Here is a 24,104-nt window from a genome sequence, read left to right on the forward strand (position 1 = left end):
TCCACTTAAGTAAAGGGTTTCCATACCCATATGTAAACCTGACCCTAACACTAGATAACAAGTGAATGTTTTAAGTGTAGTGGGGGGGCCCCCCTCAAAAAAGAGGGTTACTTCATAACACATCAAAAACAAAAATAGCATCCACCGTCGGGGCACATTTGACGGGTCGTCTCCCATTTGTCATGCATGCAGTTGTTGAGGTGCATTTCTCGGGCGCAATTGTCGTGCACATATTTGACAGGTCACCTTTTTAAGCCAATTGGAGAACATATACACATTGCACAAGTTCTGTCTTAGTTGTGCTTTTTTTATTTTTTTTTTTGCCTTCTGCAGAGCAAATATTGTGGCTTATTTACTCAGCTGTTGTAGGTGTTTAATGTGGCATTTACCATTTGCTAATAGCATGACACCGTGTTAACTGTTAGCACATGTTGAGCTTGGAGCATCAAATTAATCTGGTTAGTAAAAAAAATACATTTTTTTCTTTTAAGGAAATTACGGGTAGTTTGGAAATATTATGGCAAGTCAGTTTTTGTCCTAGCGGTTCAATCGCTTATTCTTTCCCAGATAGACTACTGTACGAGGGGGGCCGCTGAAAAGTTCTCAGCCCAACCAACAAAGCTGAGGCAGTCTCCATCGAGGGCCATAGACTTAGTCCAGCGATTCTCTGATTTTTTTCGCGCCATATTTTTCCAACGGAACAAAAAAAAAAAAGTGGAAAAATCACTGAGCTAACTCCCCCTTTTACAAAACCGTGCAAGAGGTTTTTAGCATCAGCTGGCGCGCTGAATGCTCTGCGCTGCTCCAACGGTCAGAATTCCTCTTTTTAAAAGGGGGGGGAGGGTAAGTGTATAGCCCTCAGCGGAGACTGCCCCAACTTTGTTGGTTGGACTGAGAACTTTTCAGTGGCCCCTTATAACATTGTTTATTTAGGATGTGCTAAATGATTGTTGAAAAGATTACAAACTGTGCAGAGTACTACGGTGAGAATAATTTTTTCCATCTCTAAATATGATAGAATTACACCATATTTCATTAAATTATATTGTTTGCCAGTAAATGCAAGGATTTATTTTAAGCTTTGTATTATGATTTTTAATATTCTATATGGCCAGGTGCCATATTATTTAGCGGAATTGATTTCATTACTAGCAGGAAGATCAGGTCATATTGTACGGAAGCAATTCTTTCTTCAATTTCCCTCCAAAGACAATTAGATCATTTGTTCAATGGAAGGCATCCTTCTTTTATCAGGCTCCTTTCATTTGGAACGCTCTCCCTATTTTAACAAGATCAGTAGGTCACTGTACTGTTTTCAGAAAACTTTTAAAGATATTCTTATTTTTAAAAAAATTTTATCTTGAAATTTATCATCTTCTACGGTTAGGGCCTCTTTTACGAAGCCGTTTAGCGCGGGCCGCTGCGGTAACGGCCCCGAAGCCCATAGAGATTTAAAGGGCTTCAGGGCTGTTGCCGTGCGGCAGTCGCTAGCGAGGCTTTGTTTGAACATTTGTCATTGCATTAAGTTTAACTGGGTTTGTTCCTGTTAATAGAAATATATTGTTATCCGCCATGAACTCGTAAATGTTTTTGGCGGAATACAAGTCAGAATGTACGGTAATGTAATATTGACTGCCACATTAAACACCTAATGAGGAACATTCTGTTAAGGGCATTGTACGGCAGGGAGTGTATCTTGCAGTTAACAGAGACTGCATTTTAGGCCCAGTTTGTCAAACCGGGGCCGATATCGGGCAGCCACCTTAAAAACGGCCGCTGATCGCATGTCAAGTCACATATCGGCACCAGTTTTGGAACTGCACTGATGCAGAAGACATGTGCCGGAATTGTAGGCCAGGGTATTCTAGGCCTACATTTCTGCCACCTATCTTTGTGTGAATCACACCTATCTAGGCGCTTTAGGCCACCTAATGCCACTTCCGGTGCTGGCTATGCCTACTTTGGCATTCGGTGGCCTAAAGTCCCTATGTAGGCATGATTTCAGCACTGATTTTCTAGGTGCTGGTATGTACCTCACTTCTCAGTTAAAAACGCCATTTGGATGGCGTTTTTACTGGAGGTATGGGTGCCTACGGGTGCCTACAAAATTAGTGCCGGTTGGAGAATCCAGGCCTCAGTGCTAAACTGGCAGATACTATAACCCTATACAATTAGTTGCATCCTTGGAGATGTAGCTAATTGCATTGTCAGCCATGACGTTTTAACGTGTAGTTGCAATCAATGCTCTATGTTAACAGTATGGCTGCCTTCTTGGAAGTGCTATGAACACCCCAACGGTTATTAATTACGCCTGCTATAGCATTCCCCAACTTCTCCGTGATCCAACGCGGGTTAGCAAACAGGCAAAAGGAATGAATTTCTGTTTCTTTACGAATGGCAACCCATAAAATACTGGAAGATGGTTAAGCGCCAAATCCAACAACCTGATGTGTTCTGAGGAAGAAAAAAAAATCATGATGTACCCAATATACAATAATCCTTAGTGCTATGAACTTGATCGTACCAAAGTCCTTTTAAGTCACAATTATATTCATGCATTCACATCAATTGTGTCACACAGCAATAGAGAAAAACTCCACTTTTAAGGCCTGTGCTTTCTTTCAAGGAATAACTTCAGCAAAATCCAACGTAGGTTCATTTTCTTTGTTTCTTGCTTCCTTTCTTTTTTTTTTTTTTCTTTTTTTTTGCTTTGAAAGACAATATGGAAATTTGTCATAGTTACAAAAATGACAGGGAAATATGTCTTTTAGCATTCTGGCAGTTACAAAAAAAATCCCCTCCTGTTTCCCTGAATACCAGTGTCCTGTCCACCACCAAGGTGACACTGCCAGGACCTCTTAGAGACCTTGGATATGTCTTCTTCCCTGTAAGGTGGAGAGACGGTTCAGTTTTTATTTCATTTTTTTTTTTTGCCGACTTCTGTAAAGTTATAGCTCTAGAGGACCAAAAATAGCCTCAAAAGTGCCTGAGATTCAGAGAGACTGGACCAACACAGCATAAGAGCAGTTCATCCGCAGGAGTCCTCGTCCTCAGATTCTGATGTGAAAGGTGCTGTGGGGGGGAAAAAAGACCATGGCATTAAGTTACTGTAAGCAAAGTGATGTTCAGTATTGACAAGTTTGCGCTATTTTAAAGATAAGTTGGCAGATAAGAATGTGCATGGAAAAAAGGTCAGTTTGTTTATGGATCATTCCCAGGTATTTGTGCTGGAAGTCTTTTTGGCTTGTAAACTTTAACATATGTATGTAAAAACATATGTATTTCATTGTCTGTAAATTGGCTGTTTTCACATTAATTTTGAGGCATTTTGTGCTTAAATTCTTTTAAATTATAATTTTGAATACTTACAATATCCAATAACTCAAAGGAAAAAAGGGAATCTCATAAACAATACATAATCAATCATACATACATAATTCCTTTTTAAGCCCACTTTTATGGGGAGACATGATACAAATTCAACAACAAATTTTAAGAAAAAAAAAAAAAAGAAATAATTCTCAGTTCAACCTAGTGAACCTTGAATCATTCCTTATTTGTTAGGGATTCTAATTTTCTCCTCTTTTTCTCAGCAATGAAGCTTAAAGGAAAATTAAACTCATTTCTATTCTCTAGCAACTAAAAACTGTTGTAATTGAATGGGATCCCAAAAAAACATATTCAATATCCTTTATCTTGACTAAACATTTACATGGAAATTTCAGGTAAAAAGATGCCTCTAGAGCCAAAACTCTTACTTTTAATTTCAAAAACTCTTTCTTCCTTAATTGAGTAGCTCTAGATACATCCGGAAAAATCCTAACCAAATCCCCACAAAATTTCATTAACCTATTTTTGAAATAAAGTTTCATTATTAACATCTTATCTATCTCACTCATGCATGTTATCACCAGGGTGGATCGACTCTGAATCACATCCAAAAATTCAGTCAGATTAATTTCAGTTGTGACCAAGTGGTCCACCTCCTAGGCAGATTCTATTTTTTTTTGAGGAATATAATAGTAATTATTAATTGGAAAATTCTCCGCATTAGCCAATCCCAGTATTTCTTTAAAAAATTTCCTCAATAGAATTTCAGGTGATAGCAGGTGAATTACTGGGAAATTGACCAAGTGGAGATTTCTCACTCTATACATATTTTCCATAGATTCCAATTTAGAATGTATCGCTGTAGAATCTTTAACAACAGATACCGAGACAGCTTGAAGTATATTACCTACCAAGTACACAACGAGGGAACCTACTCCCACATCTGGTCCAACCCCTGTGGTGTTCCACAAGGCTCCCCCCTATCACCTTCTCTATTCAATATCTACATGACTTCACTGGGACACATGTTATCTAACCGAAAGTTGAAATCCTACATGTACGCAGATGACATCACAATTGTCATCCCCATCCACTCATTCTCGCAAGAAACAGAACAACACATCTCATCAATACTTACTATGGTCGAACACTGGACCACTCAGTCCAAACTGAAACTAAATCCAGAAAAGACCAAACTCTTCCTAGCAAGTCCCAACCACAAATTAACGAACACCACCTTACAACTCAACGGCCTAACTTATCCTATTAACCCCACCATCAAAATCCTTGGAGTCATCCTAGACCACTGCCTGACCTTCGAAGACCACACCAACACCCAGGTCAAAAAATGCTTTTATACCCTCTGGAAACTCCGTACCATCAAACATTACTTCGACTTCCCCTACTTCAGATTGCTGGTCCAATCCCTAATCCTAAGCACACTGGATTACTGTAATATAATTTATATAGGCTCCTACAAGAAAACCATCCAGCGACTGAGACATCCAAAACACCGCGGTCCGCCTAATCTTTGGCCTCAAAAAGTCAGACCACATCACCCCTTATTATAGAAAACTGCACTGATTGCCAATAGAAGTGAGAGTCATCTTCAAATTCGCCTGTCTCAGCTTCAAAACCTTAACTGGCTTATCCCCGATTTATCTGTCTCACCACTTCGTGTTCCCTGGAACCACTCGCACGCGTAATGCTAACCTGTTTACCTACCCTTCCCCAAAGGGATGCACCTACAAAAGATTCTTCAATAGAACTCTCTCTTACCAAGCTGGCAGATGGACAAACTGCCTGACCACCCTCATCTCATCTGCCCCATCTTACTCATCCTTCAGGAAATCTCTCAAATCTTTCCTCTATGACAAATTTCTGTAACCTCCCCCATTACCAAATAATCAAATACTACCATCCTATAACTGATACTAGTTGTCTTCCTGACATTCACCACCCTGCATTGGTTTTGTACACTGCTTTGTTCTTAATAATGCCTCTCGCACTGCCTCACCACTATATACATATCTCTGCTGTATATGTACAGTCTCCGGCATGGTAAATCTACACTGTTTCTTTGCTGTATAAATACCTTTACTGAATAAGTACAGTTCGCATTGTATCTTCGCTGTAAATGTACAGTCTCTTACACTGTAAACCGCTCTGAACTGTTTGTGGTACTGCGGTATACAAAAATAAAGTTATTATTATACAAAAATAAATTTATTATTATTATTACATTGAGTTTCCATAACGTTTAATCATTTATCCAAACAATTCAAATTGGAATCCACATTTTCTAATTTATGAGAAACAGACTGAGAAATCCAGCATTTGTTTCGTCGTTGACCTTCAACTCTAGAAATACCTAACCACAAATCCTTAAGAGTAATATCCTGTGCTTCCTCCGCTAGTGGATTTTCCTCCACTCCACCTGAAAAATTCAGTGATTTAGGTATTTCAGTAAAAACTAACTTATTAGTCTGAGTGGAGGATACCACTTGTCCGTTGGAAATAGTAGGGTTTATATTCCTACTATCACTTGATACTGGGTGAAGGGGAGGAGTCCATTCAAGGGGACTCATTGACGCTCCTGACAAGGAGGAACTCATATTAAGTGGTACTACAGAAGGATTTTCAGTTAGTAATGTTAAATGCCTAACAGATACAACTCTCTACTCCCCGCGCAACTCTCTACTCTGAAAGCCTCTAAAAAAATAAAAGAGTCCTTTTACTAAGCTGCAGTAAGAATTAATGCATGCTTATTGCAGCAAACAAAATGGCTTACCAGAGGCATTCAGAGGTGTCCTGTGGTAATTTTTGGAAGTACCATGCGCTAAAAAATAAAATTTATTTTTTAGCACTGTGGGCGTTTTATGTGTGCTAAGTGCTTAGCACATGTTTAGTGCATGAGCCCTTACTACCTGGATAATGGATGCTGGTAGGGCTCAGGCGCTAATGTCCATGTGCTAATGAGAAAATTGGGGTGTGGCCATTAATAGGGAAAATAGAAATATCAGCCCTTTTACCATGGTGATAAAAATGGCCTTAGTATGCAGGAATGACCCACGTAAGGACATAGTAAGGCCATTGCGAGGCAGTAAAAGAATTACCCGGGCATTAGTTATTTGTTTGTCCCTTGAGGAAGACATGTCCAGAGTCCCAAAACTGGGATCCCTGTTGGGAACTTAGGTTTTAAACTTTTGACATTAATAAACAATATTTTCGATTGATTTGGACATCTCGCTTGCTTTTTTTTGTTTGAAGGCCACTTTTTACCACAGCTTAGTAAAAGGGCCCTGAATATTGTTATCACTCTTGTTTATGTCCACCAAGGTAGATATACGTACCTTGCATTTCACTTATAGGTTGTTTTTTTTTTAAAAAAAGCATTTAATGCAAATGTGTAAGTTATGAGAACTGAAGGGATAGTTATTAATAAAGAAGGGGCATTTTCAATATGATGCTAAATCCGATTTTGGACATTTTGGGAAATATGTTTAAAAATTCAGTAGAGAAAATGTTACATTATTGCAGAAAAATGTGTAAATCATAAGCCTGCCCTAATCCTGCCTGAAATATACCCCCAAAAAAGGAGAAAAATCTCCCAAGACCCTCTAAAAACGAGGTGAGGGGAAGAGATATACACCCCAACACACTCCCTTGAGATTTAGACGCACTTCAGACTAACAGCATAACATACAGTCTAAAAACTGTGTTTAGAAAATAAAATATCCAAATGTCACTCACTGTATGCCATTTTTTAGACATTTTTCTCTTTTGAAAATGATGTACAATATTTGTCCAGTAATGCACATTAAATAGCAATGCTGTGTACAAGTCTGCCCTGTGAACTTCTAAAAGCTAAGTTACTCAGCATTTCATATTCTGCTCTTTTCACTGTTTTCCAGCATTATATCTGCTTAATTTATCTTCTCCTCCTCCTTGTTTCTTACTTAAAAAAAAACCAACACAAAAAATAAACCCCTCTCATTCCTCTGTTAAATCTTATTTCCTCTTCCTCTTCATAAGAATAAGGGTAAGACTTATATTAACTCTAATTAAATCTTGGTGCCAGTGGCACAGGGTAACTAAAGTAGGGAAAATCCTATGTTTTAGGGTAGCCACTGATTTGGCATAGAGCCTGCATTTCTGTTTAAAATCCTGTGTTTTATGATAGCCACTGATTGGTATAGAGCCTGTATTACTGACTTACTAGTTTTTAGCCATTGTGTGTGCTGATTAGCTGGAGAAGGGAGGGGCTCTGATTTACTACTAAGGTTAACTGCGTTATCTTTGGGACAGTGCTGTGAACAAGTCTGCCCTGTGAACTTCTAAAAGCTAAGTTGCTCAGCATTTCATATTCTGCTCTTTTCACTGTTTTCCAGCATTATATCTGCTTAATTTATCTTCTCTTCCTCCCTATTTCTTACTTAAAAAAAACAAAAAAACACAAAAAAATAAACCCTTCTCTTTCCTTTGTTAAATCGTATTTCCTCTTTCCCTTCATAGGAATAAGGGTAAGACTTATAGTCCCACCAACCCCAGGGACCACTTTTCATATATAGAGACCCAAATAATCAGAACTACTCAAATCAAGTCACTTCACAACCAATCAAGATGACCTTTATTCTATGCAATCACTGTGGTGCTTTAATTCCAAGACATACTATTTGGAGGCTTAAGGCTTGTCCCATCTGTCTTAAACTTCCTAGTATTAAGGAGGAGCTCTGCAAACTTAAACAGGAATTGAATACAATTAAAGCAGCTTCCATCACTCCACAAAATCATACCAACTTACCACCTCTACCTCAAAGAATAAAACAGCCCAGGAATAAATGGGTCACAGTAGGCTCAGGAAGACTGCGACATGTAACACAGAAACATCCACCTTCGCTAATATTGCCTCTACAGAATTCCTTCGCTCCACTAGTGCACTGCAATACTCAAGAAAACAGAAGGAAGGTGGGACTGGAACCAATGAAGGTAACTCAAGAGAACAAACGCACCCTAAGCACAAATAAAAAAGCCAAAAACAGAAAACTATTACTGTTGGGGGATTCCATCATCAGAGGCATTAACCTTGGAACACAAGGCGAAGAGACCAAAATAGTGTAATGTCTTCCAGAATCCTCAGCTACCAGGAGTTCCAGGCAAATACAGACTATAATTAAGGAAGAAACTAAGGATTTTAACACTGATGTTGTTATCCATCTGGGAACAAATGACATGGCCAACAACTCCACACTTGCAGCACAGAAAGCTTTTCGAGAGCTTGGTGAGGGCTTGAAACCTTTTGTAAAGACTTTAGCTTTTTCTGAAATACTGCCTGCATATGGAAAGGGAGAGCAAAGAATGAAAAACACAGAGGACTTTAATAGATGGCTCAAAGCCTGGTGTCATCAAGAAGGCTTCATCCTCTTCAAATTTATTATCAATTCCCTCCTTGAAAATTATCGGTACAAGAAGAAATGATATATTTTCCGTTGTGGCCCCTACATTATGGAATTCCCTACCAAACTATATTAGAAATGAAAAAGATCTCTTATCTTTTAAGAAAATTTTAAAAACCTTTCTATTTCAAGACGCATTTGATACGTAACATGGCAGACCCTGATTTTTTATACTTTGTTGTGACCATTAAACTCACCAATCCCCTTCCTTCCTTATTGTGTTTTCCCTTTTATGTAAACTTCAACAGATAATGATATTGTAACTTTTCCCTCCTTTCCTACTCATTCATGTTTGTTTCTATTTCAATTCTTATAATGCCAATTGATTTATATTGTTTGTCTTACGATTAACCCGTTCAAATTGTATGTGAGACCACCACCTGGTGGCTTTTAAACTGTACATCGCTTAGAAATTTTATATAAGCGATTCATCAAATGCTAATAAACTTGAAACTTGAACTACATAGGAGGATAGGGAAATGCATGGAAGGACAAGAAGCTCTATTGCACTGATGGGCTACTTATTACTACAGCAGGAAAAAGAAACCTTGCAGAGAAATTTAGACAATATGTTTCTAGGCATTTAAACTAGAAAGTGGGGGTGGTGTATGTATGAAGGACAATTATAGAGACCACCCCCGGCAAAAGAAAAGATGTGATAGTAGTAAAGATTGCAACATAAACAATATCAGCAACTCATTTCTTAGTATTGCAACGGAAAATGAAATGAAACAAAAATCCATACGAAAAAGGAGATTATCGCTGAAAAATAGCTGAAAAACGATGACCACAAATGCTTGCAGTCTAAGCAACAAAGTTCATGATCTGCAAGCCCTGATGTTAGAGGAAGATCTAGATATTGTCGCTATCACAGAGACATGGTCCAGTGAATCACATGGATGGGATGCAAGCATACCGGGATATAATCTTTTTAGGAAGGACAGAGATGGTCAAAAAGGTGGAGGAGTAGCTCTCTATGTAAAAATCAATATCTTATTTTCTGATTCTAGATCCTTTGAGTTCATCCCACGCTTCTTTGAACTCAGTCACAGTTTTACTCTCCACCACCTCTCTCGGGAGCGCATTCCAGGCATCCACCACCCTCTCCGTAAAGTAGAACTTCCTAACATTGCCTTTGAATCTACCACCCCTCAACCTCAAATTATGTCCTCTGGTTTTACCATTTTCCTTTCTCTGAAAAAGATTTTGTTCTACGTTAATACCCTTCAAGTATTTGAACGTCTGAATCATATCTCCCCTGTCTCTCCTTTCCTCTAGGGTATACATATTCAGGGCTTCCAGTCTCTCCTCATACGTCTTCTGGCGCAAGCCTCCTATCATTTTCGTCGCCCTCCTCTGGACCGCCTCAAATCTTCTTACGTCCTTCGCCAGATACGGTCTCCAAAATTGAACACAATACTCCAAGTGGGGCCTTACCAATGACCTGTACAGGGGCATCAACACCTTCTTCCTTCTACTGACTACGCCTCTCTTTATACAGCCCAGCATCCTTCTGGCAGCAGCCACTGCCTTGTCACACTGTTTTTTCGCCTTTAGATCTTCGGACACTATCACCCCAAGGTCCCTCTCCCCGTCCGTGCATATCAGCTTCTCTCCTCCAAGCATATACGGTTCCTTCCGATTATTAATCCCCAAATGCATTACTCTGCATTTCTTTGCATTGAAATTTAGTTGCCAGACATTAGACCATTCCTCTAACTTTTGCAGATCCTTTTTCATATTTTCCACTCCCTCTTCGGTCTCTGTTACAAATCTTGGTATCATCTGCAAAAAGGCACACTTTTCCTTCTAACCCTTCAGCAATGTCACTCACAAACATATTGAACAGGATTGGCCCCAGCACTGATCCCTCAGGGACTCCACTACTCACCTTTCCTTCCTTTGAGCGACTTCCATTAACCACAACTCTCTGGCGTCTGTCTGACAGCCAGTTTCTGACCCAGTTCACCACTTTGGGTCCTAACTTCAGCCCTTCAAGTTTGTTCAACAGCCTCCTGTGAGGAACTGTATCAAAGGCTTTGCTGAAATTCAAGTAAATTACATCTAGCATATGTCTTCGATCCAGCTCTCTGGTCACCCAATCAAAAAATTCAATCAGGTTCATTTACCTTTTGTAAAGCCATGTTGCCTTGGATCCTCTAACCCATTAGATTCAAGGAAGTACACTATCCTTTCTTTCAGCAAAACTTCCATTATTTTTCCAACAACTGAAGTGAGGCTCACCGGCCTGTAGTTTCCTGCTTCAAGTTGCTCATAAACACCCTCCTCTGTGAACGGCGCAGAATCTACTCCATTTTCTCATGTAACTTTGCTAGACAATTTCGGTCCTTCTCCAGGATTTTCTTCTGTGAACACAGAACAGAAGTATTTGTTTAGCACATTCGCTTTCTCCTCATCACTTTCCACATATTGGTTCCCAGCATCTTTTAGCCTAGCAATTCCAGTTTTCATCTTCCTCCTTTCACTAATATATCTGAAAAAATTTTTCTCTCTCTTTTTTACATTTTTAGCCATTTGTTCTTCCGCCTGTGCTTTCGCCAAACGTATCTCTCTCTTGACTTCTTTCAGTTTCACCCTGTAGTCCTTTCTGCTCTCCTCTTCATGGGGTTTTTTATATTTCACAAACGCCAACTCTTTCGCCTTTATTTTCTCAGCCACTAGGTTGGAGAACCATATCGGCTTTCTTTTTCTCTTGTTTTTATTGATTTTCTTTACATAAACGTCCGTAGCCATTTTTATCGCTCCTTTTAGCTTAGACCACTGTCTTTCCACTTCTGTTATGTCCTCCCATCCTAACAGCTCTTTCTTCAGGTACTCTCCCATAGAATTAAAGTCCGTACGTTTGAAATCTAGGACTTTAAGTATCGTGTGGCCGCTCTCCACTTTAGCCGTTATATCAAACCAAACCGTTTGATGATCGCTACTTCCCAGGTGAGCACCCACTCGAACATTAGAGATACTCTCTCCATTTGTGAGGACCAGATCCAATATCGCTTTTTCCCTTGTGGGTTCTGTCACCATTTGTCTGAGCAGAGCCTCTTGAAAGACATCCACAATCTCCCTATTTCTTTCCGATTCTGCAGACGGAACATTCCAGTCCGCATCCGGCAGGTTGAAATCTCCCAACAGCAGATGTCCACAATCAGATCCTTATCAATTTGCTGTGATTGAGTCGGAGGTCTGTAGACTACACCCACATAGATAGAAGTTCCATCTTCTCTTTTCAGAGCAATCCATATTGCTTCTTCCTCTCCCCAGGTCCCTTGCATTTCGGTCGCTTGGATATTGATTTTTACATAGAGTGCTACTCCTCCACCTTTTTGACCATCTCTGTCCTTCCTAAAAAGATTATATCCTGGTATGTTTGCATCCCATCCATGTGATTCACTGAACCATGTCTCTGTGATAGCGACAATATCTAGATCTGCCTCTAATATCAGGGCTTGCAGATCATGAACTTTGTTGCTTAGACTGCGAGCATTTGTGGTCATCGCTTTCCAGCTATTTTTCAGCGATAATCTCCTTTTTCGTTTGGATTTTTGTTTCGTTTCACTTTCCGTTGCAATACTAAGAAATGAGTTGCTGATATTGCTTATGTTGCAGCCTTTACTACTATCACATCTTTTCTTTTGCCGGGGGTGGTCTCTATAATTGTCCTTCATACATACACCACCCCCAACTGATCTCCAGTCACTCCTGCACCTACCAGTACCAGGTTCAAAATGGTGCAGTGAACCCTAATGCTACAGCTGCAAGATTACTCCTAGGAGTTGTCAGTGGATGGAGTGTGTGGCGCAGAGGTTAGAGCTACAGCCTCAGCACCCTGGGGTTGTGGGTTCAAACCCTGCGCTGCTCCTTGTGACCCTGGGCAAGTCACTTAATCCTCCATAGCCCCAGGTACGTTAGATAGATTGTGAGCCCACCGGGACAGAGAGGGAAAATGCTTGAGCACCTGATTGTAAAAACCGCTTAGATAACCTTGATAGGTGGTATATAAAATCCTAATAAACTTGATAACAAACTTGATAACAAAAGTGCTCTTTTGAACCTGATGCCAGCAGGGGAAGAAGCAGATCCCCTAGACCAGTGTCTCTTAAACTGTGTGCCAAGGCACAGTGGCGTGCCCCGAAGAGATCCCAGAATTCTACTTTATTTTTAAAAATTCCCTTAATAAGTATACTCAAGAATAGATGACATGTACGTCGCGTACGCAAGAGTCTGTCAATGTTATGAGCATCTGTGTGCGGAAGGATAAAACTGCCCAGACTAGCATCATTCTGTGACGTGATTGGTCCTTGAAAACTAGTGGCAAGTAATTTTAGGGCTCCTTTTACAAAGCTGCGCGGATTAGCGCGCGATAGATTGCTACCACCTCCTTTTGAGCAGGCGGTAGATTTCCGGCTAGCGCACGCTATAGCGTGCACTAATCCAGTGCGTGCGATAAAACCGCTAGCGTGGCTTTGTAAAAGGACCCCTTAGTTTTATTTTTTATGCAGTAGTTATCCTAACTTGAGCAACAAAGCAACCGAGGCTTTGTTACTGTTTGGATCTTCTGATCTTTGTGAACTTGGGATTTTCAGCTCTGACAGAAATTAAATTGAAAAAAAGAGAACGACTGTAGATGGTGGATGATGAAATGCATGTTTGCTTGTCAGCTATTGAGCCGTATTTTGAGTTAATTCTATCTACGTTAGTTTCACCATTGTTACAATTACCTGTATAAAGCTTAAAGAACTTTAAATAAATAATTCTCAAATTTAAATTTTTCTTGGTCTTGCAATTTTATAATTTCAATTATAATGTGCTGTGAAAAACATTTCCTCTGTATAGGTTTCAAGTTTATTAGGATTTTATATACCGCCTATCAAGGTTATCTAAGCGGTCTTTACAATCAGGTACTCAAGTATTTTCCCTCTCTGTCCCGGTGGGCTCACAATCTATCTAATGTACCTGGGGCTATGGAGGACTGAGTGACTTGCCCAGGGTCACAAGGAGCAGCGTGGGGTTTGAACCCACAACCCCAGGATGCTGAGGCTGTAGCTCCAACCACTGCGCCGCACACTCCTCCAGTGTGCCAGAGCTAAAAAATTTGAGACACTGCCTTAGATGATCATATATTCTGAGAGATAGTCCTGAAGGGGGCCTACAGGAGGTCTTCAAAGGACACTATATAAGCCACCATGGGATCTTTAGGTGGGAGGCCTTTTCTGGGGGGTTCTCTGCAAGGGAGAAGCACTCTTTATCTTTGAGATGCTCCAACCCATTTGGAAAGGCTCCCCAGACGTATCATGGAGATTGAATAATGCAGCTTTCAAGGTTGAACATAAGTTACATTATTCATATACTGTGGGAGTCACTAATCAGTGGGAAAAAAAAACCTCAGAGCCTACACTGTGCATTAGTGCTGCTCGATTCACGATTCAAATCGCTTCACCAATTCATTTTGGCTGAATTGATTCAAATCGATTTGTTTGGGGGAAAAAAAACACGGATTCACTAATTCAGGCCTGCTCTTGGGCTTTCCCTCTGCCAGTGGCTTTGGGAAGTCCTGTTGGCTCAGTTGATCGGAGATTCACCTGCCGCAATCAGCTCAGCCGGCAGGAAAAGCGGCAGTGGCAGGCAGAAGAAAACTTTTAAAATTTTGATAGGAGGGATGGGGGAGGAGCTGTGCCTAGCGATTGCTCTTCTGAGCAGGCGCCAGGCACAGTTCCTCCCCCTTTAACCGGGGCTGCTCCACACAAATAGCATGCATATAATTTGAATGCTATTGGTACAGAGCATCACACAGAAAACAAAAATCACTCCCGCCGTGGTATTTTTTACTGTGGCATCAGAGCATTGTGCATTGAGGCTTGAGTGCGTAAATGCAGATATCTTGTAACCTACATACATGTGCTTTTTTCTAGGCATGCCCCTGACCCATCAATGCCCCTTCCACATCCATAGCCCCTTTGAAGATGCATTCCCTTGAATTTAACACCCAGGTTACAGAACAGTGAAGGCCAATTGCATGCACTACTGCAAATTACTGCTAATTAGCACCAATTAACTTCAATTATAGCTAATAATGCTAGGAGAACTTATCTGCATTGGAGGTGCTATTAGAGGAGACTTATTGCCTTGGATAGCAGTACTCTATTTTCAGCCAGAGCCAGGAGACATCGGGAGCCAAACCTCCACGGGCATCTGAGGAGACAGCTGCACCGACGTCATCCGGGTCCTTCACTCGTGAGTGAAAAGGACGCCGAGACTGCATACCCACGGAGAACTTATCTGCATTGGAGGTGCTATTATAGGAGACTTATTGCCTTGGATAGCAGTGCTCTATTTTCAGCCAGAGCCAGACATCGGGAGCCGAACCTCCATGGGCATCCGAGGAGTCAGCTGCACCGACGTCATCCAGGTCCTTCACTCGTGAGTAAAAAGGACGCCGAGACTGCATACCCATGGAGAACTTATCTGCATTGGAGGTGCTATTAGAGGAGACTTATTGCCTTAGATAGCAGTGCTCTATTTTCAGCCAGAGCCAGGAGATATCGGGAGCCGAACCTCCACGGGCATCCAAGGAGACAGCTGCACAGACATCATCCGGGTCCTTCACTCGTGAGTGAAAAGGACGCCGAGACTGCATACCCACGGAGAACTTATCTGCATTGGAGGTGCTATTAGAGGAGACTTATTGCCTTGGATAGCAGTGCTCTATTTTCAGCCAGAGCCAGGAGACATCGGGAGCTGAACCTCCACGGGCATCCGAGGAGACAGCTGCACCGACGTCATCCGGGTCCTTCACTCGTGAGTGAAAAGGACGCTGAGACTGTGGCGCCCGGCCGCAGGGCCCGGCCGCAGTGCGTGGCCAAAGGGGCGTGCCCTAAGGGGCAGGTTATGCCCCTTGGGAGCCCCTTGGAGACACTGGGAGACACTGGGAAACAAGTGAGCTATTTAAGTTGTTTGTATTATCATTTATCATGGGGAAAAGAAAGGGGAAAGCTAAGGTCTCTACACTGTGACAAACCTGTGGCCAGCTTTGTCCCTGTATGGGATAAAAGCAAAACACGGTCCCTGGTCAGAAGGGCTGACCAGGTTAAAAGTAAAAGTTTGGTTTTGGCTGACTACCCCTCAGACAGTGAGGTAGAGCAGGAGAGGCAGGAACATAGATACATCCAGCAGAGGGCACCATCTCAGGACAGGTACCCTAGAAAGCCTGAGAGGACTCTTATGGAGAAGTGGAGTCCTAGGGCTGGGAGGTATGCTCATTACCAGCCTAGGAGAAACCTGAGTTATTTCCCTAGGGATTTCCTGCCTAACACAGCTGCTCTGAGGAGAGAGGGGTGGGGCTTTAACCAACATAAAAACAGAGTATGGAATCTCAGTAAGGGAGGCAGGGAAAGCCGGGACGGAGCTAGGGCTAACGAGCTCAGGCAGCGGCAGGAGAGACAGCAGAGCTTGGAGGCAGATGAGGGGAGAAATCTCTCTCCTCCAGCCCGCAGCAATGAGGACGTGGAGATGACAGAGGACTACCTCAACTCCACCCCAGAGGCTGCTGGGCAGACAGAGGCTATGGACATCGCTGAGCCATTGCTGGAAGCTAGCCAGTTCCCCACTGACATGGAGGTTAGTTACTAAGGGAAAGGAAGCAAGGCTGTGCTTGTGCTGTCTCCCATAACCCAAGCCCAGCTGACAGAGATTAGGAGAAGAGCAGGAAAATCTCTCTGCTACTCTGTATGACTGCCCGGAGAGCTTTGTTTATTCAAGGAACCTTATCTGTAGGGGTGTGGAAGCTCCGTGGGAAAAACCCAAGTAAAGTTCACAGCTTATATAATGCCTTATTGTGTTCCGTCGGCCAGGAAGCCCAGCTGATTATAATGAGCTGTGAAGCCTACTCTGCAAGCCTGTCCGTGTCTCAGCTAGGTAAGCTGAAACGTTTACGAAATTCAGTACTAAGTTTTGAAACTGTAATTACTCTGGCTGTAGTCACAAGGTGTGCCAAGTTTGAAAGTTTTATTTTCTTGATATTTTTCATTTGCCTTTTTCCCTGGTGAAGAGGACTGTAGTTAAACTGGAAAGTCCAGGGTATTGAACTGTATGTGGCATTTATAGCAAGCCATTCTGACAACTGCAAGTTATTTTGTATTTTATAATTTTTGCCATGACATACGGGTGGCTGATGGTATTCAGACCCCCGGGTTCAATAAAGCTCAAGAACATTCTTTTGTAACAAGACTTACCTGTGTGGTCTTCTCTTTATAAGTTACTCTCAGTGTGGCCTGGCAGACTAGGCAGGCGCCTAGGTCTGTTCTACCCTGAAAAGCCTTCCTCCAACCTGAGGAGGCCACACCGACAGGCCAGAACTCAACACACTTAGTCCCTCTGCTGGTTAGAGTAAGGGATAAGTGTGTCACAACACCTATTATAATTGGTCCCATAGATAAGCATTTTGTGCCAACCAATGTCTCGGGCCATAGCCGAGGTGCCGACTCTCTATCAGGAGCGTCTTTGAGTCCCCTAGAAAGAACTCCTCCTCCACCCATTATTACTGTTGATCTGGAACCCAAGAATGGTTCCAGTTCTCAACTGGTGGGAGTATCTGACCAACAAGTATCTTCTCCATTAGTTTATGGAGAGATACCTAAAGCCTTATTCATTCAGGAGGAGGCTATGTTTGTCAGAAAAACCCAGGAAGAGCCACAGGAAGTTTCCCTGAAAGATTTATGGCACATTAATACTAGAGTGGAGGGTTTATTAAGGTCAGTAATGGATCAGAATGTTAAATTTTCACAGGACGTTGTTAGTAAAATGGAAAATGTTGATTCCAATTTGAAGATTATAGAAAAACGGTTTAAAACAACAGAGTCTCAAGTGGCTACACTGCAAGCCGTATCTTCAACAGCTGTTAAAGATTTTCACATTACTCATTTAAAATTTGAGAAAATGGAAAATAGTTTAAGGGCAAAAAATCTACGTTTGGTCAATTTTCCCAAAACATAATTATTGTCTCCAGAAATATTAATTCAGAAATATTTTAAGGAAGTATTGGGATTGGCAAACGCAGAGAAATTGCCCTTAACAAATTTATATTATATTCCACATAAAAAAAGAGTTCTTTGGCTATGGGAGTAGAACAGTTGTAGCAAATGGAGTTTGATTTAACAGGTTTCCTAGAAGATTCTCAAGATTTAATCCAAACTAGATCTACACTTTTAATAACTTGTGTTACAGAGCTAGATAAATCCTTAATAATGAAAGCTTATTTTCAGAATAAGCTAATGAAATTTTGTGGAGATAATGTGTTGATTTTTCCAGATGTGGCCCATACCACACAATTGAGAAGAAAAGCTTTTTGGCTTTGAAATCAAGGGTGTTGGCTTAGTGAGTCACATTTTATTTGAAGTTTCCATGTAAATGCTTAGTTAAATTTAAAGAATGTGAATACCTGTATTGGGACTCTATTCATTTGGAACAATTTTTACAACTTCATGAAACTAGTAAGGCTGATATCTGACTTAGTATTGGAGTTTTGTATGTAAGCACCATAACCTGTTTGATCTTTTTGATCTAGATTATATAATGGATGTATTTGTTTAATTAAGATATATTCTCCCTTTAATGTGGGCTTGAGGAAAAATGATTTAGTTATTTCTTGTTTAATTTTAATTTCTATGCAAAAATCCTTTCTTTCTTATAGTTGTTAAAATGATAAAGATGAAAACTTTGATAAATAGCTAATAATGCTAATTGGACTTCCTGTTATTTATCTTTGGAGAGGAAAGTAATTTTCCTTATTTTATATCCCTCCAAAGGGATATGTTTTGAGGTATATTTTGAGATATTCACAGTAAAGATTCTGAGGCATTGACACTAATTGTTCTTACCTAAATTACTGAGGACATATGGTGATTTGGAGGAATTGTCATCCTAGTAATAGTAAAAATTTCTAAAGCTAGATTAGAGAAGGACACGGGGACAAATTTTCCTCGTCCCCGCAGGAACTCAATTTCCCCGTCCTGTCCCCATGAGTTTTGTCCCTGTCTCTGCCCCATTTCTGTAAGATCTGCCTTAATCACAGAAGCCTCGAACACTTATAATTTTAAAAGTGTTCGAGGCTTGTGCAAATAAGGACAGAGCTTGCAGGAATGGGGCAGGGACAGGAAAAGAACTCAATGGGACGGGATGGGAAAATGAGTTCCCACGGGGAGGGGGAAAAATTTGTCCCCGTGTCAATCTCTAAGCTAGATGTCTTACTTCAATGTCGGGTGGTCACCAATCAAGCTAAACGCCTATCAAATGGACCTCAAAATCCAAAAGATATGACTCCCAGAGTTCAAAGACTCCACAAGAGAGTTTCACAATACTATTACAGGTCTGCTGCGGAAAACAAAGCCAGAGAGGAAAAACTCCCCCTCACGGGGAGAAAAGATCTCTGGCTCAAAAACCAGGCTCTATATAAATGCTTGAATATTTAAGGGATCACCCGGCACTAAAGATACTTAAAGTCTAAGAGCTGAATCAAAAACCCAAAACTTTCAAAACAAGAAAAACTGCAGAAACACATACAATGATGCAGGCTAAATTTATTGTATCAAATCATTGAGTGTGGTTAATAATATCACCTTAAAAACAAAAAAAACTTTCAAACCATTGCAACTGATTTAAAAAAATTTAAACTTTTTTATCAACCTTGCCAGACTGGTACAGCTTCACTGATGGGTAATAACTCATTATGACCAGCAGGTGGAGACTGAGCCTTAGCGTCACTGTGCTGTGCAGTACTTTTTAATGAAGATTCAGTCGATGATTGTAATCCAGGCATTGATTACTGCGTCAGGAGAAGCCAACCTCTATTCAAACTGTTGCTGTACTGTGATCCTAGTGAGAATGTAAAGCCATGGGGGACTCTGCACTCAAGAAAGGGGCACAAAGCTGACACAATAATAATAATAATTTATTCTTGTATACCGCCACACCCAAGAAGTTCTAGGCGGTTCACATCCATTAATTAAGATCCGTGCTGACACACGGATTTACAAAATTTTGACAGAGTTACAGCAACAAAGAAAGGGAGCGTGGGAGCGCTTAACGGAGTTTGCTTCCTGGAATATGCCTCAGAAGCAGGAAGTGAACTACTTGAGAACAGAGTCTCATATCCCTAGTTCAGCCAGTCAACCGAGGAGGATCTCCTCTGTCAAATGCTGTAAGAAGATCTAAGATGTATTGAGAATGGAGCTAGAAATCACCAGCCAGGGCCTATTTGTCAGAGCTTGGCTCCAGGACAAATTGCTTCATGTTTCCACCAGCATCTTTCTCGTTTAAAACACAGAGATCATTTATTTAATTGATAAATGTGGAGACAGTTTTTGTACTAGAGCAAACCTTTGATAAATTCCCCTCCTACAGTTTATTCCCTACATTCACTGAAAAATGACAAACAAGTAGCAGATTAATGATTCTGCAAAATAGGTAATATCTGGGGTGAAGCACAACTAATGCAAGTAATTTTTGCAAGCCCAGCTGCACAGTAATGACCTGTAGACAGACTTCAAATTACAGAAACTGTGAAAAGAGGCGTTTAACCTGACACGGCCCGCTACCGTTTTAAACGTGGCCAATACTTTATTTGCCCTGACCATAAGAAGATTTTTTATCTAACTTTGAGGACACACCAGGGCAGGGAAAATATTCATTATTGCCTGGTATCCTAGAGACCTGAGAGATATAAATGATGGAGGTAGTTTCTGGTTCAGAAAATGTTCTCCCTTTTAGGAATGTTATCATTAAAACCCTGCTTGTCGTTTAATAAAAGTATGAGCGCTCCAGTGTGCTGTGACCAAAACACGCTGTTCTAAAGAAGACTTACATTGATTGCCTGCAGGAAATTGTTTTAGGGATCGTTGCAAAGACTTTGAATGTTATATTAAGGTCTGGAAATGATGACTTGCAATGTGGCATATGAAATGCAGTCTAAGTGACCTGTGGAGTAAGGCACATTGGGTGATGAGAATGCTGTCTTTAGAGTTCCAGCTGGCTGGGCATCTGGCAAAATCTCCTCAACCACATCTACAGCTTACCAACGCCACTTAAACCGCACAAAGTGATGCACAAATGATGCAGGTGGCGCCCTCTTGAGGTCACAGCTTCACTTTGCAATACTCGTCCTTAACCTCCCAGTGCTGACGTCAACCTTGTCTCCCTTCTCCTCCTTCCTTTCCTTAGATCTACTTTCCTTCTTCATCCTCACTGCACTACATTATCACACAAAATAGTTCATCGTAGACATCAGAGTCACATGAATTATGGGGATGGCTGCACAGTCGGTACATATACAGTGGATAGTCTAGGACAGAGAAAAGAACCTTAATGTACAGCTAAATACCACAGTAAATCACTCAAAATGTTCACATTTAAGCTGTCATCATTTCTGCCTTGCTTTGCAATTTTAAGAAAAGAGGTCTCAGCTGACGTGATATTCCACTCTTTGCAGCCAAGCATGTGATGAATTTTTTGGGCTCTACTTTTATTGGCTCTGTGGGCTATGATGCAGAACCAGATCAAATCTAATTCATAAAAACAGCCTGGCGCCTCAAGGACCCATAGTTTAGTCCCTAACATTTATAGGAATTTTCTTCTTGGGTGCCTGCTTTATTCATTAGAATCCAGTTTCAAATTTTGGTGATTTGCTTGCAATTACTGCATATAGGGGTTACCATATTTTGAGATGCAAAAACTCGGACACATGGCCCTGCCCCATTCTGTCCCATTCACGCCCAGTTCCACCTCCAGCTCCAGCTCCGCTCCATTCCACTCCAATCCTGCCCCCAGAAAGCTTCATCTCTTCTTCCCTGACCTCCAGGTCATGTGACAGCCGCACATGCATGGATTTCCTCCCTTCTCGACAATATCAGGTAGTGGGGGCAGGGCATGGGTGGGTTTGGGGACGGGATTAGGGCATGGGTGGGCATAACTAGGTGGGTCTGGGGGGCGGGGCTATAGGAGTCTGGATTTTCTGAAAGGACAACCTGGCAACCCTACTTTTAACTGCATGGGCCTCAGCCTCCATACAGCCCCCATAGTTCAAATAAACATTCAAGTCTAGAAAATTAGTTCGGGACATATCTGGAAAAGACTTAGCAATTCATCGCACTAAATGTACATCTTTGATTAAACATGTTCTTAGTCCTTCAATGCATGAGAACTTATTGATGGACATAAAGAGTGCACGGTACTCGCTCATTATAGTTCAAAGCACAGATGTAATAACAGAGAAGCAACTCTGCATTGTTGTTCGTTTTTATAGCTGCAACCTACATTAAATGGTGACAACTTTTCTTGGCTTGGTTTTGCCGGAGTCTGGAACAGCTGATGCCATTTTTACTGCACTAATGAAATTCCTGAAACAGAAAAATCTGGCACCTGAAAAATGTACTGGGCTCGCAACAGATGGCTGCAATACAATGTGCGAACGTGTCAATTCAGTGGCAACCAGATTTCGTGAACTTAATCCTATTATTGTTCACATTAAATGCATATGCCATTCCATACAGCTGTGTTCATCCTGTGCCCATAAAGTGATGCCTAGAAATGTGGAGTTATGGTTTCTGAAACCTACAGGTGGTTCTCAAGTTTCAAGTTTCAAGTTTAATATGTTTTTGATTAATCGCTTCATCTAAATTCGAAGCGATGTACAATATGATAAAATTACAATGTAAAAACAGAATCATAGAAGATAATACTAACAAGGTTAAAAAACAAATTTGACGAAACTGGAGACAAGAGGAAAATATGGGGAAGAAGTTACATTTTAAATAAAAAAGATTATACATAAAGGGAAAGCACATAAGGGAGGGATAATGATAATAATTTTAAAAAGATAAAATTTAGTAGGAGAATAAAATTGAAAATGAGACTTGAAAGAAAACTTTATGAGATTCTCATGATTATTTAAAAAGACACTTAGAAGCATAGTTAGTTTAAGAATGCGTCATTAAACAGGAATGTTTTTAGTTTACATTTAAATTTTTCTAAATTAGATTCTTCCCTTATAAAGCTCGGTAGAGAATTCCAAGTCTGGGGTGCAGTGACTGAAAAAATAAACTGACGACGCGTATTTATTATTTTTAGCGATGGAATCGTTAGAAGATGCTGTGCGGCAGATCTTAAAGTTCTATTAGCTGTATAAGGGATAAGCAGTTTATGAATGAAAGCCGGAGTTTTATAGAGAAGTGATTTAAAGGTGAGCAAGCAGAGTTTATATATTATTCGATGACCCACCGGAAGCCAATGGGCTTCCTTAAGGAGCGGCGTTACGTGATCAAATTTTTTTGCTTTATAGATAAGTTTAATGGATGTATTTTGTATTATCTGTAAGCGTTTTATTTCCTTTTGTGCTATACCTTTGAATAGGGCATTACAGTAATCTATCTTTGAAATGACAAGTGAATGAATGAGGATATTTAGAGAATTGGCATTAAGGAACTGTGATACAGAGCGGATTTGTCGAAGCCTGAAGAATGAGGACTTTATAACATTACTAATATGGTCATGGAAGGAAAGAGAGTGATCGAAAGTAACTCCGAGTATTTTAATATTGTTTACCTCTTGTAAAGGATGACCCTTAACAGTACTGCCCGTCAGCAGAAGTACAAAGCCATTTTTGCAGTAAGTTCTGTTTCTGGGATGGAATCAACCCAGGTTTTAAGTGGCTGAGAAGGCATATGTTGGATCTGAGTGCTATTGCAGGTTCCTCAGGAAGAAATCTAAACGAGGCATACGAAACCTTTGCAACGACGGCTTGTGTGGCAGCACCTTCTATGGTAGAGCAGTCAAGTGTAATTACCTCTGTACCTTTGTGCAATTATCTTTGTACACGTCCTCTTCTTTAGGTCATCAATATAAACATTCTTTTTAAGGTGATGATGTCCACCTTGGCTGCTTATTTTGATCATCTTCCTGGGTTTTTTTTTGTACTCCTGTGCCAATGATGTACTGAAGAGAATCACTGCATCTGCTGGGCTTTTGGACCACTATTTTCTTAAGATGGAGTGGTGGGCTACTAAGTTGAAGTTGAAACCTAACACTGGCAAAATTAATCTGCTACTGTTTTGGACTCGTTTTGTCCAGAAGTATGAAGAGCTTTTAATTTTGGGAAGGACTTTTATTTATTTATATACTGCATATAACTATGCGGTTTCCATATCACATACATAAAATCTTATTTCCCTGCGATTACCACATATAACATAGACATATCTAAACAACATCATAATCATCCCTGTTAGAAACAGAGATAAAATGCAAATTCAATCA

General features: G+C 40.7%; 1 protein-coding gene across 3 annotated transcripts in view; it reads right to left on the reverse strand.

Moving 5' to 3' along the window:
- Positions 1-1,546: 1,546 nt before the first annotated feature.
- The window catches only part of CIB2 (calcium and integrin binding family member 2), a 123,750-nt gene continuing 101,192 nt past the window's right edge, over positions 1,547-24,104 (reverse strand). For all 3 annotated transcript variants that reach the window (XM_033921110.1, XM_033921108.1, XM_033921109.1), the window contains one exon: positions 1,547-3,072. In XM_033921110.1, the coding sequence (XP_033777001.1) occupies positions 3,051-3,072 (22 nt within the window). In that variant the 3' untranslated portion in view covers positions 1,547-3,050. The remainder of the gene's footprint in view (positions 3,073-24,104) is intronic.

The sequence above is a fragment of the Geotrypetes seraphini genome, chromosome 14, assembly GCF_902459505.1.
Source record: "Geotrypetes seraphini chromosome 14, aGeoSer1.1, whole genome shotgun sequence".
Lineage (NCBI taxonomy): Eukaryota > Metazoa > Chordata > Amphibia > Gymnophiona > Dermophiidae > Geotrypetes > Geotrypetes seraphini.